This window comes from Mauremys mutica, chromosome 24, assembly GCF_020497125.1.
Source record: "Mauremys mutica isolate MM-2020 ecotype Southern chromosome 24, ASM2049712v1, whole genome shotgun sequence".
Taxonomy (NCBI): domain Eukaryota; kingdom Metazoa; phylum Chordata; order Testudines; family Geoemydidae; genus Mauremys; species Mauremys mutica.
In genome coordinates, this window is record NC_059095.1 from 9,211,075 (window position 1) to 9,230,737 (window position 19,663).

General features: G+C 43.8%; 1 protein-coding gene across 5 annotated transcripts in view; it reads right to left on the reverse strand.

The window, feature by feature from the left end:
* Nucleotides 1–19,663, reverse strand: part of RFX2 (regulatory factor X2) — a 97,906-nt gene that overhangs the window by 36,313 nt on the left and 41,930 nt on the right. For 2 of the 5 annotated variants that reach the window (XM_044998275.1, XM_044998277.1), the window contains exons 2-6: nt 16,145–16,257; nt 12,508–12,597; nt 11,687–11,766; nt 10,021–10,285; nt 264–338 (exon numbers count right to left, since the gene is read on the reverse strand). In XM_044998275.1, the coding sequence (XP_044854210.1) occupies nt 264–338; nt 10,021–10,285; nt 11,687–11,766; nt 12,508–12,597; nt 16,145–16,249 (615 nt within the window). In that variant the 5' untranslated portion in view covers nt 16,250–16,257. The remainder of the gene's footprint in view (nt 1–263; nt 339–10,020; nt 10,286–11,686; nt 11,767–12,507; nt 12,598–16,144; nt 16,258–19,663) is intronic. The other 3 variants (XM_044998276.1, XM_044998278.1, XM_044998279.1) reach the window with 3 other exon arrangements.

Consider the following 19,663-nt stretch of genomic DNA (forward strand, 5'->3'; position numbering starts at 1 on the left):
GCAGTTTCCATTTCAAGGCAGATTAAATAAACAAACATGGGGCAGAGACAGATAACAGAATCCAGAGCATCTTGACAAACATACGTAAAAATCATTGCAGGCTTTTGCACACTATTGTTTCTATGGTCAGGGCTGCCGTGGGGAGTGCAGACACCAAACCTTAGGCTGCTTTGATTTGCTCAGATTAGCTGATGTACAAAACGTCTATAAGTAATGCTCCTAACAAAGCAGGGAAGGAGTTGTAAAGTCCAATAGTAACTTACATGGCTGTTGAGCAAACTGCTTTTGTGTGATGTAATCCCTTCATTTTTTTGTAGATTTTCAATCGCCATTTCAAGCTAAAGAAAATGTGCACGAGAAAAAAGAAAAGAAAGGCAATCAGATAGTTAGCAACAGCCAAGATTTGTCGTTATTAATAATCTGAATAATGATTAATGCTTCCTATAAACAGGCTCGTGACAAAGATGCAAGGTAAATGAGGGACAGCCCTTATGGGCTGAAGGTGCAGCAGAGAAATGTTATTGTAACACATGCAAACTAACTGTGCAGCCAGGACACATATTAAAGATGAAAGAACGGAGCTAGGATCATTTCAGAACTGGCATTTTAAATTCCCCTTTCCCTTCACAACTATAGTGAATCACTCCTCCAAAAATTCTCATTGGTAGCAATGAGCTATTGCATGCCTAAATAGAGAACCACATAAAGATGGTGCATTTTATCATCAGACCCATCTCTGTGGGACCCAAATTAATAGCTTCGGTTATTAGCATTTCCTAAATTACTAATAGAAACAACAAACTAACTAAAAGTAGTTGAACAAAATACTGAATCCAGCAGAACTACTACAGAAAATGCACTAATGGGCATAAGGGATCACTCTAAAATCAGACAGCCTGGTGGTATGCCATATTGTATCTTACTGGCTAACCAGAGGTGGGCCTTGCCAGTGGCTAGATGCAAGACCTGTGTGCTGAAAGTCTTTCACTATGGGGCACTCTCCCCTTTGAATCAGAGCTGCAGAATGGTGTCAGCACTTGGGTGAGAGTTTAAACCAGTGTCTCAGCCATCCATGGTCACGATCTCATGGCACTCTACCCACCGGAAGGCACATTAGCACTGGTACCCTGACCATATTCCACCTTGAGTATTTACATTCCGCCTACCTTGATGTCCATGCACATTCAATTAAAGAAGGTATCCTGCATTTCCTCATTTAATACCCTGCTGTGTAGTGCTGCTGGCTTTCAAACCAATGGCGGGGGAGCCCCTTTAGACAGTCTGTAGTAAAGCATTCAGCATGAAAGCTGCTGTGTAATTATAGGGGACTATTAAGCCCAAGAACAGGCAAACCCCCAGTAGTTGACGCAGAGGCCAATTCACCTTTCATTGTCAGAGCTGCTCCTTTTGGGGATGGCAATCTACCCAGCAATAGACCGGAATACTCAGGTTCACTGCCTGTACAGTTTTCATTTTGTTACTCAAAGGTGTATTTTGCTTTTCTCACCACAGGCAGCAGAGGAGCCCCAAATCTCCTAGAACATTTTTCTGAGTATTCCTGCAAGGGATAGACCCCAACCAGGTGACAAAATTCTTCAGGATTTGGGGAAGGAAAACAGCTACTTTGATCAGTATTTCCCGACTGGTGGGCTGCAAGCCCCAGAGGGGTTACAAAAGGCACATGTGGGGAGGAGGGGTCATGAGGCACGGACATTTTTTTTACAATCTAAAGCAAATAAAATCTTGTTCCCTCCTCTCCCTGGCCCTTCAAGGCCAAGTACGATCTGTCAATCTCTCAAAATGCATACAAATGATATGAGCTTATTTCATGGATACATTTTTTTACTCTCACTTTCATAGTCAATGGGAAGCGGGGGGAGGGGGGTTAGGGGAAATCATCAACCTGAAAAGTTTGAGAACCAGCTGATCTTGACCATCTCGGGTCTGAGTCTCCATTTCCTTGCACCTTGTGCTGTCATTTACATCAGTGCCGGGTGGGCGTACAATGCTGCTGTTCCGATTTGCTATCTCACAGCACCTCTGTGCTGGTGTCAATGACGACACAATAGAGAACTGGGACCCACGTTTTCAATAACCCTCCGTGTTGGTAGCCATGCTCTCTCTACCAGCGAGAGATGCCATTAGCCGTGAACTCTGTGTAAGCAGGAACTGAAATGCAGCCAGGGTTAAGGGTATCTGCCCAGCCTATCCCAAATGGTTAGAGTGCCTTGTGAGACAATCTTACAGGGATGGGTCAGGCCGATGCCGCTGCTCCTGTTTACATCCTCATCAGAGAGCTCACCGCTCTCGTTCTGTGTCAGATGACAATACTTTTCAGCTTGTTTTTTATCTCCCTTTTGGGTTTTTCCTCATGGGGTGGGGCTGGAGCTGCTTTAAGGGCCTTTTCTTAAAAGGAACAGAAAAGGTGTTAAAAATAAATAAATAATGAAGACAATTCCTCAAGAGCCCAGTTCAGGGAGGGTGAAATTCACCCCTCCTGCCAAGCCCAAAGAAGCAGGCTGGGGGGGCGAGGGGGGAATGGCACAGATATTTAGGGCAGGGAGCAGAGTCCACTGCTCCTAGCCTGCCAGGGGATCCCAGCGTAGTTCCATAGTTGCTATTCCAGTTCCCAGAATGCCCAGGAGGGTTTGGAACCACTGGATCGACGTAATCATGGGCCTCATGGCCACGTCCCCACCTCCCTATGCACCCAGACTACACAGAGATGGCGTAAGTGCCCGGCTCCATCACATGTGTGGCCCTGGCATGCCCACTGGCACTGAACTGTGGAGTTTCTGCCACATGGGGACCTCCTAAAGCCCCTATATAAAGTGTAGCCAAACATTACAAATAAATACATTTTAAAACAAAATAGTCAAAAACCATCCTTCCTTTATGCACCGGCCAAGACCTGGACAGAGGGCTCTCAGATCTTCTGCAACAACTGGTGACCTTGGTAACAGAGGGATGCAGCTCCCTGAGCTGTATAAGCTGTCAGTGACAGAGGGCACTGGTTGTTTACAAGTGAAGCAAATAAGACCCAAGCTTAGGTCTTGGCAGGTACACACCCTCCAGTTCCCCCGCTAGATGCGCAGTAGTAGAGAAGGCCCAAGCAACTCTTTATTCATGGCTAGGGCCCTATCAAATTCATGGTCCACTTTGGTCAATTTCACGGTCATAGGGTTTAAAAAAAAAAAATCATAAATTTCATTATTTCAGCTATTTAAATCTGAAATTTCACAGTGGTGTAATTGTAGGGGTCCTGACTCAAAAAGGAGTTGGGGGGGGGTCCTCAAGATTATTGGAAGGGGGTTGCTGTACTGCTACCCTTACTTCTGCACTGTGGCTGGCGGTAGCGCTGCTTTCAGAGCTGGGCATCTGGTGAACGGCGGCTGCTGGCCGGGATCCCAGCTCTGAAGGCAGAGCCGCCACCAGCAGCAGCGCAGAAGTAAGGATGGCATGGTATGGTATTGCCACCCTTACTTCTGCGCTGCTGCCTGCAGGGCGCAGGACTGGGCACCCGGCCAACAGCTGCTGCTCTCTGGCCGCCCAGCTCTGAATTCAGCACAGAAGTAAAGGTGGCAATACCACAATCTCCTAAAATAATCTTGCAACCCCCCTGCAACTCCCTTTAGGGTCAGGATTCCCAATTTGAGAAACACTCATCTCCCCCCGTGAAATCTGTATAGTATAGGGTAAACGCACACAAAACACCAGATTTCATGGTCTGTGTTCCGTTACTCATAGAGTGAATTTGGTAGGGCCCTGGCCCATTAGTGGCGATGGGATAAGAAGGCACACGTCATCATAATAACTAATAACACATATCCAGGGAAGACGCATCATTACCAAGTTCTCTTTCCCAAAGGTGACTTGGCCAAGATGGCTCCCATACTGTACCTGCCACCATTTAGCAGTCGTACGGTACAGAGAATTCTACAGGATCACACATGCAGAACATCGCCGGTTTGAAACGGCAGGTGTAAGTGTTACCATGTTGCCGACAGCCCACTTGCTCCGTTGCTTGCCTTGCATTTGTTATCCGAATGGAGATCACCCAGCTTATGGTCTCCTTTATATATGTTAACTTACTCCCTATGCTGCAGTTTATAGTGTGACCCACTGCATGCTAGAAGGGAGCCATAAGGTAAAGTAGAACAATACCCATTTTCAAAATCTGCCAGAGCCCTAAATGAGCGGAATGGATCTGGTTATTTCAGTAGCCAAAGAGGTGGTTTCAACAATGTCTGTGCCTAGGTGTTCTCCCCTCCCTCCTGTACGCTATCCTGCAGAATAAATTCCTTTGTTTCCACTCAGAAAATAGTCAGTGACATACAGTACACAGTATACAGACTACGGTGCTCCTTAGCTTAACAAGATACTATCTAGCTCAAAAAAGGGCCAGTTTCAAGGACTCAGTAGCTTCAGTGGTTTCTGAGACACATCTCCAGCGTCCTGTGATAACTGGGAAGAACCAAAACTCATCAGCACAGGCAGATTGCTGATGTAGCTTTGAGGAAATGAGTCAAAATGTCATAGGGAGACACTGTTTCCTTCCCCTGTTCAAGACAGGGAGACAGCGGAGCATCTGTATTGAATATGCACCCACGTAATGCAGAGACAAGCAGCAAGTCTCTCTCATAGGTGTGCAGTGATAAACGCAGCCCTAAAGAAGTGTGCATGCTACGTTTTACATTTCCAAAAAAATAAATAAAAGAAGAGGCTGGTAGGAAGTGCCTAGATATATTAACAGCCCCGCATTAAGGTGTGTGCTTTTAATCAGAAAGGCAACAACAGCCCCTGCCATGATTTGCTACTTTAGTGGAAGAGACACTGAAGTTTGGGCAACTCGAAATATCAATTGCTTTGGGCGGACACAGGGCTTTTGTGGCCTAAAGCAGCGTTTCTCAAATGTCACCGTGGCTGCATGCGGCCACCGGGGGCTTTTCTTGCAGCCACAGCCTCCTGGGCTGTGACGGGGGGAGGGAGAGGCAGCAAAGTAGCAGCTCCTCCCCTGGGGCTGCCTGCAGGGGTTGGTCCCTACACCCTTCCCGAGCCACAAACACTGTAGGAACAGGCAGCCAGTGAGAGTTCCCCACCTTCCCAGTGGTGGGGCGGTTCAGGCTTAAGCCCTGGGGTGCTGGGCGGCTGACTCTGGCCAGGCAGCAGGGCTCTGTCCCCCAGCCGCAGGGTTTTGGGCTCCATCCCTAGACTCACTCCCCTCCCCATCACCTCAACCCCCGTTGCCTCCTCCGGACCCCCATTGCCCCTGGCCCCCCTGCCTCCTTACTTACCTCCTCATCCAGGGCTTCATTTGTCCCCCAGCATGCCAGGGCTGAGTAAGTCTGCAGTGAAAAGTGATATTAACAAATATCACTTTTCACAGTAGCAGAATTATTACCTAGCAATCAAAACATGCAAAGCACTTTATTTTTGTTTCTATTTTCTTTAGGTCCAGTAAAGAGCAGCGACAACTGCACATTATTTTTATTATTGAGTCTGCAAAAAAACCCTACATAAATAAATTACAATGATCTGGACATGTATATGTGCGTATTTATTTGTTTTTCCTAAAGTTAATTAAGTATTTTAGGAAAAATTCTCAGAGTGGCCACCAGCAAGAGTTGGTGGCTGCAGATATGTTGTGTAAGGTAATGTGGTTCAGCACAGTGCTTTAAGAAAATCAGCTGCTGTATCTTTCCCTCCTTCCATCCCAGCTTTAGCCCAGGACAGAGAGGAACTAGATCTTTGTTCTCTCACAAGAAAGGTCAACCGGCAAGCCAAAGACATGCATTATTTAAGATTTTGCTGGTTCACTTCATTAACACTGGTGTACAAGGTGACGACAGTTCTCTATTAACTGCTACTCACTAATTGGTGGAGTGTGAAAATGGGTACAAACCCATTTCCTGAGCAAAGAGCTAAAATCATCTGCATTATTAGGGCTCAGAAAGGACCAGAGGAAGAGAAGGGTTCTGGGGAGCTATGGATATGAAAATATCAGGCTGTCCTGCCCTGGACATCTGATTACACACACACCCTCTCCTAGCACAGACATCACACACACCCCTGTCCTAGAATAGGCATCATCATATGACTTCATATGATTCCTACTTTTCAGCCCATCTGGTAGAACTTCTAGCTATAGACGATGGAGAATATCACTATTCCAGCCATAATCACAGTCATGCAGAGAGGTTGATAAATGAAAATTAGCTGTTACCATTCAAGAAAGATCTTGGAGTCATCGTGGATAGTTCTCTGAAAACATCCGCTCAATGTGCAGCGGCAGTCAAAAAAAGCTAACAGAATGTTAGGAATCATTAGGAAAAGGATAGATAATAAGACAGAAAATATCAGATTGCCTCTATATAATCCATGGTACACCCACATCTTGAATACTGTGTGCGGATGTGGTCGCCCCATCTCAAAAAAGATATATTGGAATTGGAAAAAAGATACAGAAAAGGGCAACAAAAATGATTGGGGTATGGAACAGCTTCCATATGAGGAGAGATTAATAAAACTGGCTTTTCAACTTGGAAAAGAGAGGAATAAGGGGGGATATGATAGAGGTCTATAGAATCATGACTAGTATGGAGAAAGTAAATAAGGAAGTGTTATTTACTCCTCATAACACAAGAACTAGGGGTCACCAAATAAAATTAATAGGCAGCAGGTTTAAAACAAACAAAAGGAAGTATTTCTTCACACAATGTACAGTCAATCTGTGGAACTCTTTGCCAGAGGATGTTGTGAAGGCCAAGACTATAACAGGGTTCAAAAAAGAACTAGACAAGTTCATGGAGGATAGGTCCATCAATGGCGATTAGCCAGGATGGGCAGGGATGGTGTCCCTAGCCTCTGTTTGCCAGAAGCTGGGAATGAGCGACAGGGGATGGATCACTTGATGATTACCTGTTCTGTTCATTCCCTCTGAAGCACCTGGCATTGGCCACTGCTGGAAGACAGGATACTGGGCTATATGGACCATTAGTCTGACCCAGTATGGCCGTTCTTATGCTCTTATGAGGTTCAGTGTGTGTGGGTGTGGGTGTGGGTGTTTTACATGCTTATTTGTTTTTTAGGTTCACACAAATCTTTACAAGTAAACCCTTTGCCAGGATTTCAGTAGGCTTTACCAGCAAAGATCAAGTTAAGACCAGAAACATTCCTTATGCTATTACCAGTTTGGGACTGCTGGCTGTTGACCACAGATCTCACATATGAAGATAATTCGTCCTCTCCTCTTGAATGTCTTGCTGTCAGCTTCATTCATCTCCCCTCCCAAACACTCATCTTCCCCCTTTCTGTCACTGTTGACAGCACCACTACCCTCCTGGTCTTTCCCCATTCACCCAGGCCACCCAAATTCTGCTGCTTCCTCCTCTTCAATATCACCATGAGCTGCCTTTTTCTTTCCATCCCCACAGCTGAATCTCTTATGCCGGGCCTCATTATATCCTATCTTGACTAAGATATAATATCTTCCTCCTTAACATCCCCGCTGCCTTCTTTTCAGTCTATACAAAATGGCGCAACTAAAGTCGTTTTCCATGATAATCAATTTGATCAGGTCACTCCCTTCTTTGAATCCTTCTGCTGGCTCCTCACCTTCTATTGCAGGAAATCCAAGCTTCTTGTCATTGCTTTCAAACTTCTAGGGAACTCTGTCCTGTCCACTTATTTTCACTTGTCTCACTTTGTGTTGTTCACATCTACCTACTACACTCGTTTTCCTACCTTCAACCATCAACATGAACATTTCTGCACTTTCTTCCTTGCTGCTCCATATGCAGTGCTCCCTTCTTGAGCCCCTCTGCAAGGCTCCTATCCTGGCCACACTTACATCCCTTTTGAACACCCACCTCTGTTGTGCTACCTACAGTGAATCTAGTTCAGATAGATATTTGCTTTTTTTTTTTAATTATTTGTTGTTTCTTCTTCCTGCTAACCTGTCTTCTTGTCTATTTGTCCTTAGACAGTGAGCTATTTAGAGAAGGAATTGTTCCTGCTGATCTGTCTCAACAGTAAGGGGCCTAAATCCTGAATGAAGCCAATGAAGAGAGAAAGCCAAGAAGAATCCCATAAGATAAGACAGCTACAGCAATTAGACCTGTCAGTGAGTTGATGCTATTGACATTTAATTCTATTAAGGTTCTTGTACTGTACTCATCACCATAGTATCAGAGCACCTGACACATGAGTAATCCCATGTTGCTCTGCAGACTAAAATACATCCCCACTCAGGTGACAAGATCAGCACTTATTTGACTCAAAATGACAAGAACAGACACGATTAAAATAAGTGGAAGGCCCTGTATTTTGTTTTTCAAATGCATCTGAAATTAAATCTATGTATTTACACACACCTACAAGCCACAGAGGTGGAGGTGATATGCATGTGCTAAATGAATTCCTACCATTCCTGTTCCACCTGGCATTTACTCTAACAGCTTCCAACAACGGCTTCCCCGCCTCATCTCAAAAACAACCTGCTGGAGAAATGTTTCCTCCTTCTTTCTCCAGAAATGTGGGAATTCCCACCAAAAAAACAAAAAACAAATTACCCCTGCTCAAGGTCCAGACCAGGCAAAAATCAGCTGTGGATCAGCAACAGCTCTTCTAGGCATGAAAATGCAAAAAATTTAAAGTCTGTCATTTCAAAACCATGCATGGCTAGAAATGAGAACTTTATTGGCCATGTTTTCAAGAGCGTTCACCAATTAGCAGTTCCCATTTTTCCTCAATGTAGCGGGTGCTAGCCACATACATTTGTAATAAGATCTACATATTTTTATATATACACCCACACACACCAGCCGTTTGGAAAAGGAGATGACCGGTGTTCTAATAGGACATTAGCTCCCAATTAGCACTTGCATTTAAGACTGGAAAGTTCTGACATCACACCCCTGATATTTTTAAATATTAAAGAAAAAAGCTTTTTTATCCCAGAGTCCAGTACAGCTGGGCTCATGGGAACTCGGAACGAGATGTCACAGGTGGAGGAACACAAAAAAATATATAGTCCCAATAAAAAATGTTTTAAAACTCTAAAATATCTGAAATTGTATTTGCTATGTGGCATATACCGACTACATGATGGCACAGGGCAGCATAAAGATATTATCAACGTGTGTTTGAGATGATCTACTTAACAAACCAATAGACTCATAAATTCCAAGGCCAAAAGGATCATTGTGGTCATCTAGTCTGACCCCCTGTATAATACAGGCCATCAAACGTCCCAAAATAATTCCTAGAGCAGATCTCTTAGAAAAACATCCAATCTTGATTTAAAAATTACCAGTGATGGGGAATCCACCATGACCTTTAGTGAATTGTTTCAACAGTTAGTTACCCTCACTGTTAAAAATTTACACCTTATTTCCAGCCTGAATTTGTCTAACTTCAACTTCCAGCCATTGGATCGTGATATACTGCTCTGCCAGAATAAAGGGCCCATTATTAAATATTTCTTCCCCAAGTCTATATTCAGAGGCTGTAATCAAGTTACCCCTTCACCTCATGAGTAAGGAGATCTTACTTGGTATGGTATCTTGCACCATACCAGCACAGGGCCGCCCGGGGGGGGGGAGGGGCAACTGGGGCAATTTGCCCCAGGCCCCGGGCCCCACAGGGGCCCCCACAAGAGTTTTTCGGGGCCCTTCACTCGCTCCAGGGGCCCCGGAAAACTCTCACGGGGCCCGGGCCCCCGGAGCTTCTTCCGCTCCGGGTCTTCGGCGGCAATTCGGCTGCGGGGAGCCCCTGCCACGGGTCCCGGAGCAGAAGGACCCCCCCGCCTCTGCATTACCACCGAAGCGGGGGCTCCCCACCGCCGAAGACCCCAGACCCCCTGAATCCTCTGGGCGGCCCTGCACCAGCATGTGTTCTGTCCCTCTCACTCATGTTATATGATATATATTACACACACATCTTATTTATTTTCTGAAGTCCTTTCAGTTTCCCATGAACAATTCCTGGCCCTGTAATGACAAGACCTTCAGGGCTACATACCGTTGCTGGAGAGGAGCGTGAAGTTAGTGACAGAGAGTGTCTAGTGTTTTCCATCCCCCCATGAATGAGATAGGCTCCCGAGCTGGAGAGGATCTGACTTCCCCCAATGTCCATAGTGATGCCCACCATGCTGTGAGAGGGAATGGCTGTAGGAGAGGATGCCGCTGTAGTCACCTGTGCTCCACCTCCCTGTGGTTCGAAATAGGAAGCTGCGCTGCTGGGGGCATAAATCTGAGCTTCGGTGTTGTAGGAGTAGGCGGCTCGGCTGTCAAAGGAACAATACAATAAGGATGTGAAGCACATGTGAACGGAAAGGAGCTTAAATATCTAATTTCACTCTCACGCTGTGATCTTCAGTAAGTTTTTTAAAAAAGCCTCGACTCCATTGCCGACGGGATTTGCTCTACTAAAATTTAGTTCAGATATAGAAGTCAGTTGACAACATTAATCTCTCCAATGACAGCCCTGACGCAGGCGTCAAGCCAGAGCTCTTTGGAACATTTGCTTTGTCAGAGGTGGAATGTTGGGCACAGCATGACAGAGCCCAGAGCCCAAGAAGGAGCCTTCTGACAGCCTGGCTCTTTGGAAATTAGGGGAAAACTTCCAAAAACGCCTAAATGAGACTGAGGCCTAGTCAACACTGAAAAATGTTTGCTACCAAACAACCCTCTGTGCAGACACAGTTTATATAAAGTCAAAAGAGGGCTTTTTCCGGTATCAATTCCCCAAATGAAATATGCTAAACTGGCAAAAATTGCATCTATGCCAGGTCTTTTTCTGGTATAGAAATGTTGTTTTAAAAACACAAACAAAAACTTCACAACCCTAACTAACATTACTGTCCTGGCAAAAATTTCTATTGTAGAACTGGCCTGAAGCTCCTAAGTCTCTTTTGAAAATGAGTCTGAAGTTTTTAAGTCCTTTAGGTGATCTATTTACCCCAGCTCCCTAACAGATACAAAAGGGTTTTGAGAAGGAATATAGGATCTATTTACATAGGGCACGTCTACACTTACCAGTAGATTGCAGTGAGTGTTGATTTAGCGGATCTGGTGAAGACATGCTAAATCGATGGGAGAGCACTCTCCCATCGATTTGTGTACTCCACCTCCCCGAGAAGCATAAGGGAAGGTGACAGGAGACGGTCTCCCATCGACACAGCACAGTGTAGCCACCGCGGTAAGTGGATCTAATTATGTCGACTTCAGTTACGTTATTCAGGTAACTGAAGTTGCGTAAGTTAGATCGATTTACCGTGGTAGTGTAGACCATGTGGTTTAGGGTGGGATCAACTTGAGGAATTGTGTCTCACACACACACACACGTCTCCAGCATCAAAGAAGCAGTATGGCCACTGCCTCACCCGTTACACAGGGAAGTGCGTGCTGCTTCTCCTCTTGCTCGTTCTCCCCTTTGTGGGAGCTAGTGCCTGCAGCAGCACTAGAATGGAGCAAACCTTGTTACAGGAGCGAGCACAAGGACCGACACTGTACTCAGCTGCAAGGTGGGTGTATGAAGTGGAGAATATGGCTTTTTGTGTACTCTCGCTCCACCATTCAGGGCAGACACAATTGTGCTCCATCTCTCAAAGAAAGAAAAATGAACTTTTACATCTGTCAGGGTGGCATTTATTGGCCCTAGTAATGTGAATGACAGAGACTCTTACATGGTTCCATTGGTGTAGACAGCCTCTCCTCCTTCCACATACTGGACCTGGCTTGGGTACACATGCTGCACAGTTTGCACCTGAAACAAATGTGACAATCCTGGGTTTTTGGATGAATTATTATTGACAAGCAGTTATGGAAGACAATACACACAAGCAATTAGCATTTAAAATGGCACTCAAAGCTGTTTAAGAATGAATATTAACTTTTAACTTTAGATTTGTCCTATTTTTGGAATGTATTTATTTTTTTAAAGGCCTCCTTTTTAAAAATTTCACATCGAAGTTCACACAACTAAAATACACATGGACAATTCTTTGCACAAACACCACTGTTCTCACACCCATCTGTTCTGTACATGCAAACACACACTACGCCAGCACAACTACTTGTTTGGGCTTGAGACAGTCATCTTTACAGAAGAGGGAAATAATTATTTTTTAATATTTATAAAAATAATTTTAAAATCAATCTCTCCCTAGACTCTATAAAGTGAAACCTGATGCAAGATAGGTGCCAAGGAGAATCTGATTTTAAACTTTAAACAACCTTGAGAGACTCTCCTTTATCATCAGTCTAAAATAAGGAATAATCACATGAAAGGCCAGAGGAAATGGCTCTCCCTGCCATCTCAAGTTCTCTGGTCAGACACTGCTCTACAAAAAAAAAAAAATCCATGTTTTAATTGATTAAAGAGATAGACTATATAGTTTCAAGCAGCCCATGCTGGACATGTGGGTAAGGGAGGGGCTGCAGGTTGTTTTTGCTTTCAAATGACTGCATGGCAATAGCATTTGCTCCCCCACTTCATTGATATTACCTGCTGTGAGACCTGCTGAACTCTGGGAATGGAGATCTGCTGCATCTGTGCTCCTTTGGGAGAAGAGCTTGTTGTCTGAACCAAAACCCTCTGAAAAAATAAGAAGAGACACAGTGTTACAGTTAGACCCAGAACACCACACTCAGGCTAGGACATTTCCTGCAATACACTTACTAGAGGATTTGCTCCACATCCCCAAATAAAGGCAGGAGCCCCACCATACTGTATGGCGACCCACACACACTCCCTCTCCTAAAGCCGCCACACATTTTCCATTTAGTCTAAACTACAGTTAAACTGGACATGGGCCCAAACCCAATACCCTAAACTTTGGGGAGAGCTCAGATGTGGATCCAAATGGTTTGGTTGGGCCCATCTTTAAGTGAAACTTGGTTTAAGCAGCCACCCCAGGGAATAGCAGAAACTGGTTGCTTAATAAAAGCAGGTCTTAAAACAAAGGTCAACCACAACTATCCTGGAAAAATCTCTGTGTCTTTCCCCATGCCTGCATTTCTCCTATGCAGGGAAAACTCTTCAAAAGCTGCTACCCCAGACCACTACCCTTTTTCAAAGTTCACTTCTGCCATAATCCCTACAAGGAACAAAGCAAATACATTTATTGATCTCCATTCAGTGCCATGATGAGCACTAACCCCTTCTGAGTTCTCTCTTTTCAGATGTAGAGCCAACAACATTAAATTGAAATGCATTTTTAATTCTGGATCCTTGAAGCATCATTTGCCATGTCCGAACAACCATTGTACACTAATGTCAAAGTTGATTTTCCTACTGCTTCCTTTAATATTTTTTTCTCTCATTATTCTCTTGCAGAATCTAGTACCAGATCTGCAAGTTTAAGTCTGTCTGAAGGAGACTGAAGCAATTTGACCTGGATAATCACTTCTTCAAATTGCTCTTTTTGTGCTACATTAAAAGTGATGTTAGCATAAAAGAACTTGATAAGAAGTTGAAACCTTTAAGTCTTTGCCTTTCAGTTGTTCTTAATGGCATAATCACAGATTGACCTGTGACATATTTGAACTGTTGTTGATGAACAGAGATTGCTTTAGAGAGAAACGAATGTTGAAGAGCTACTGGAAGAGCAATTTAAAATTTTTAGTGTGGGTATCTTTCGATGACATCTGTGGCATCCAAAATCAATATTCCAGGATCAAACTCAATATTCTGCTCTTCCAGAACAATATTCTGCTATTCCTTTAATAAGCAATGTTTCTTCAGGGTCAAATGGGCCACTAAATGAATCTGAATAATCTGATTTACTAGACTTTTTGAAGAGAAACACGATTCTTTTCCATCTTGCTGCTGTACTCTTGACAAAGTTTACATTTTACTTAAGAAGAGTCATCTGTTTTCATTACTTCACTCCACACAAAACACTTGTTTCATAGATTCATAGAGTTTAAGGCCAGAAAGGATCAGTAGATCATCTAGTCTGACCTGCTGCATATCACAGGCCATTAAATTTCACCCAGTTACCCCTGTGTTGAGCCCAATAACTTGAGTTTGACTAAGGCATAACGTACATATGGCTAAAGTATACCTTCCAGAAAGGCATCCAGTCTTAATCTGAAGACATTAAGAAATGGAGAATCCACCACTTCTCTTGTTCCAATGGTTATCACCCTCATCAATTTCTATCTTATTTATCATTTGAATTTGTCTGGCTTCAGCTTTCAGCTATTGGTTCTTGTTCTGCCTTTCTCTGCTAGACTAGAGAGCCCTTTAGTACCCAGTATTTTCTTCTGGTGAAGGCATGTATATACTAATCTTGTCACTTCATTCTTTTTGATAAACTAAAGAGCCTGAACTCTGCTGTCTCGCACTCTAGGACCTTTTCTCTAGCCCTCAAATAATTTTTGCGGCTCTTTTTTCCCCATCCACTCCCATTTTTCAAATCCTTTTTAAAATATGGACAGCAAAAGTATAAACAGTATTGGTCTCACCAATGCCATATACAGAGGTAAAATCACCTCTCTACTCCTACTTACTATTCCCCTCTTAATTCACTGAAGGACATTAGCTCTTTTCGCCTCAGCATCACACTGGGAGCTCATGTTCAGTTGCTTGTCCACTTTGACCCCTAAATCCTGTTCAGAGTCAGTGCTTTCTAGGATCAGTTCCCCATTCTGTAGGTATGGCCTGTATTCCTTGTTCCTTTGCCTTGGCTGTATTAAAACGCATTTTGTTCAAACAGGCCCGCAAGCGAGCCAGATGGCTCTGTATGCCTGCCCTGTCCTCATCATGATTTACTACTCCCCCAGACTTTGGGTCATCCACAAATTTTATCAGCATCGATTTTATATTTATTTCCACAATTGATAAAAATGTGGAAGTGTCAAGTCTAGTACCAATTCCCATGGAACCCCTCTAGAAAACAACCCCACTTTTTGATGATGATTCCCTATTGACAACTACTTTTGATATCTGTCAGTTAGCCAGTTCTTAATCATTTTAATGTGTGCTTGATTGATATTATACCGTGCTAATTTTTTAAATCAGAATTTTGTGAGACACTATGTCAAATGCCATACAAACGTTTCTTATATCTACGTAGTTACCTTTATCAACCAAACCTGTAATCTCAAAAGAGTAAAGTCAGGTTTGCTTGACAAGAGTTATTTTCCATTAAATCATGTCGATGGCGTTAATTATATTCCTATCCTTTAATCGTTAGAATGAGAAACAACCTTCTGGTGAAATCAACGCTGAAGATCAAAAAATATGATGAGCGAGCCAACTTTATAACAGGACGCCATTATACTCTGCTAGGTGGGCAGCGCAAGATTCTAGCCAACCAAGTGTCCAAGCAGTTCCCGACTCCATCCACTCCCCTCTTCAACATCCAATGATAGTTAATTTTACCTACTAGCTACACCTCTCTCTCCAATCAATCACTCCATCCTTCCACCTGTTCCCCATCCTTTCTGAACAGTTATATAAAAAAAAACTCTCTCATGGGTCAGCTAAGAGACATAAGTAGACCCTCAATTTTCTTATCACTTCCCTTTAATATTTTCAAATAAAATTTTCATTCACAGATTGAAATTAGAACCCAATATTTCTAGTATCACAAAAACTTTCAAACATGTTATACGTATGTAAACGTGTCAAAGCAATACACACTAAAAAAGTGAAGAAAATACCTCCAAAATCACCCCCTCTCCACCAAAAAACCCAACGTTTTGTTTTCTGATTCCCCCGCCCCCCAGCCCCACACACGCACAAAATTCTGCTGATTTTGATACATCTCAACTCCAGGAGATGCCTTTTTAAACAATGTGGTACAATTTGCATCTTTATTGCTTTTATTGACACATCAAATAATGGCATCAGGACACTGCAATGGATCAAAAACCCAAATTGGCAGGAAAGAGTTTTCTTGGCAACATGGCTAAACTAAAATCCAAGTCTCATGCCTTAAATCAAAGTGTATGTTTTTATTACAAACATTTCTATGGCATTTATCAATGCAATATCTAGGTAGGCTTCATCACCACTTTTACTCTCTCTCTCTCTTTTTTAACAAAATCCTTTGAGCCAAGAGTTAAAGCATATTCAGCATTAAAATTAGGTTTATTTTCCATGGAGACAGCATTAACTGCTGTAGCAACGTTACCTGCTGGGAGGCTGGCACTGGCTGCACTACTGGAGCTTGAGCAGACGCTGAAGTACGCAGTGCCACAGAAGTCGCTGAATCTGATCCGCCCTCTGAATTCTGCATGCTCACTGCTAGAGAGAGAGCACAGAGGAGATCAGATAGAGAAGAGACAACTTCACTAATTTACAGTTCTCAAAGAAAAGGAGCTCATGTAATCAGAGTCCAAAAGAATAAAATCCCAGTAGTAGGTATAAGACCTGTCAGAGAAAGGTAACTACCACCCTACTTGGAGGATTCTTTGTAGTTTGGGTTCTTATGTTACTGCTGTATTATATTAAGATAAATGTACGCAATTGTTCCACAGAAAGAGAAGGAAAGGGAAGGAGCAGAAAATGTGTTTCTGAATATAAATATAACAAACAACAACAAAAAATAGCACTGGGAAATTGTTGTGTCGTAGCAGAAGTGCAGCTACTCCGCACTGGGACAGAAGTATACTTGAAGATCAAGAACTACAATTTCTTTCCTACCCGGTTTTAGCACATTTAGCTACCTCTAAGTGTTTAAACAAAGCCAAGTGCCAAACAATTTGATTATATACCCAGCAATGTAACAATGACACAGTGTGTTAGAGCACTGGATCTCAATTTTTCCAGACAACTGTACCCTCTCAGGAGTCTAATGTCTTGCATACCCCCAAGTTTCACTTAACTTAAAAACTACTTGCTTACAAAATCAGACCAACACAGAAAGGTGTCACCGCACATTATTACTGAAAAATGGCTCACTTTCTCATTTGTACCATATTATAAAATAAATTGATAAGAATATAAATATTGTACTTACATTTCAGTGTATTGTATACAGAGCAGTATAAACAAGTCATTGTCTGCATGAAATTTTAGTTTGTACTGACTTCGCTAGTGCTTTTTATGTAGCCTGTTGTAAAACCAGGCAAATATCTAGATGAGTTGATGGACCCCCTGGAAGATCTCAGTGTACCCTCTGAAAGTAATATGCTCCTGCAATGGTGGGGATACCCTGACTGGAGCCGATTTTGTTTAAAAAAAAAAAAATCTTTTATCTCTAAACTGAAAGCGTAAAATAAATAAATTAAAAAAACCCACACTCTCACTCCCTTTCTGGTTTCTTCTCAAAACCAAAGATTTAAAAATTCATAGAATTATAGAATCATAGAATCTCAGGGTTGGAAGGGACCTCAGGAGGTCATCTAGTCCAACCCCCTGGGGGTCCATTCCAAATCTTGAGGTTTTGTTTCTTCTCTCTTCTTCCCCTTTTGCCAGTGAATGCAACAGAATGAAGACTTCCGGAGTCTCTTCACACACAAACACTCTTTTTCATTCTTTCCCTTTATTTAGATCTTTCTGTTGGACGCTAACTTCTCAAAACTTCCTCAACTTTGGGGGAAAAAAAAGTTTGAGGCAAAAGGAAAAAAAAAGGAAAATGGAGGAAAAAACCCAAACTCTGGATAGTATTCATTTTATTGCACTCCGTGACAAAGAGGAAAAAAGGGAAACACAGGGGAGGAAGGGATGCTGAAATTTTAAAATACTCAATATGAAAAAAAAATTTTTCAAAAATGTCACAGACGTTGGGGAAGCTGGAGAACGGAACAAGAGATTGTTCTGTTTTGACCACAAAAAATGGAAACAACTTCAATATTTTTCAGAGTTATTTTTCCATTTTTCTAACCAGCTCTGACCCTGCACAATCACGTTTTTTCTCTCTCAACTCCACCCAGCCCCAAACAGATTGTGAGTCATTTTCTCTTTTATGTTTCTCCTGGAAAGGGACAGGACAAGACAATTGCTACAGAAATAATATATTCTCAGCTCACTGCTCAAAACACAGCTAAAGGACCAAGAACCAAATACTGCAGAAACAAGAGAAAGCCAAGTCCTATTCTTCATCATAGTTCATATCCTCTTCCAAGGCACCAAGTCATATATACACTCCATTCTTCTTGGGAATGTGTGCAGAATAGGTTTGCATACAACTAGGGTGACCAGGTGTCCGGTTTTCGAGTAGACTACCCGATCGAAAAGGGACCCTGACAGCTCCGGTCAGCACTGCCAACCGGGCCATTAAAAGTCGGGTCAGCAGTACTGCAGAGCCAAAGCAGGCTAGTACCTATCTGTCTTGGGGCCCCACACTGTGCCCCAGAAGCGGCCAGCTGCCCCAGCCCTGAGCACCTCCAAACCCGGAGCCTCCTTGTGCACCCCAAGCCCTTCATCTCCAGCCCCATCCCAGAGCCTGCACCCCCAGCCCAGAGCCTGCATCTCCTCCTACACCCCAACTCCCAGCCCTGAGCCCCCCCAACCCAGATCCCCCTCCTGCACCCCAGAGCCCGCACCCCCAGCTGGAGCCCTCACCCCCCCCACACCCCAACTCCCTACCCCAGCCCAGAGCACCTCCAAACCCAGAGCCTCCTTGTGCACCCCAACCCCTTCATCTCCAGCCCCATCCCAGAGCCTGCACCCCCAGCCCAGAGCCTGTACCTCCTCCTACATCCCCAACTCCCAGTCCTGAGCCCCCCCAACCCAGATCCCCCTCCTGCACCCCAGAGCCCGCACCCCCAACCGGAGCCCTCACCCCCCCACACCCCAACTCCCTACCCCAGCCGGAGCCCTCTCCCACACCCTGAACTCCTCATTTCTGGCCCCATCCCAGAGCCCACACCCCCATTTAGAGCCCGCTCCCGCAACCCAACCCCCTGCCCCAGCTCAGTGAACGTGAGTGAGGGTGGGGGAGAGCGAGCCTCAGGGGAAGGGGTGGGGCTAGGGTGTTCAGTTTTGTGCCAATAGAAAGTTGACAACCCTACATACAACTCCATTATATCAAGTATCTGCTGCTTTGCCTCACTGGCTGAATGTATTTTTGAAAGGTATCTAAAAAAATTTATTTATAAAAAGATTCCAGTTGCATCAGTACAATGTGACAAATTTATATATATATATAAGAACAATTCTCTCCCTGAAGTTACGGAATAGCATCACCTCTGTACTAGTCCTGGGGCCCACGTTATTTGCAGGTAAACAGCTGGCCAGCACAAGACCTTTGGCAAAGAAGAGAAATTTATACATTACTATAAACAGGAGAATAAACTGTCTCAAGGAGAAGAAACAATCTCATTTGTGAGCTCCTTTATAATGCAGTAGGATCAGAAATGCACCTTTTTCTCATTTCCATTTTCCCTAAGGAGTTCTCACAGTGTTGTCTGAGCCTACATCTCAAGTGTAGTAGTAGTATATTGCTCCAATATCAAATTGCCCTCTATGAGCCTGATGCTTGCAGGGGATGCTCGGGACCTTGGCAGGGTCAGATCCTGAAGCACCTGGTCTAGAAGAGATATTTGTTAAGAGGAACCACGTGAAAGTGGCACCATCTCAAATATCTGCTACTCCCTGTGCCGTCAAGTCACATGTACTCACCTTTACTGAAAAGTTTCTCTCTCCCAGTGACCCTGAGGGATAGGAAGGAGGGAGGGAGCTGGATCGTATTTTCTCACACTTGCAT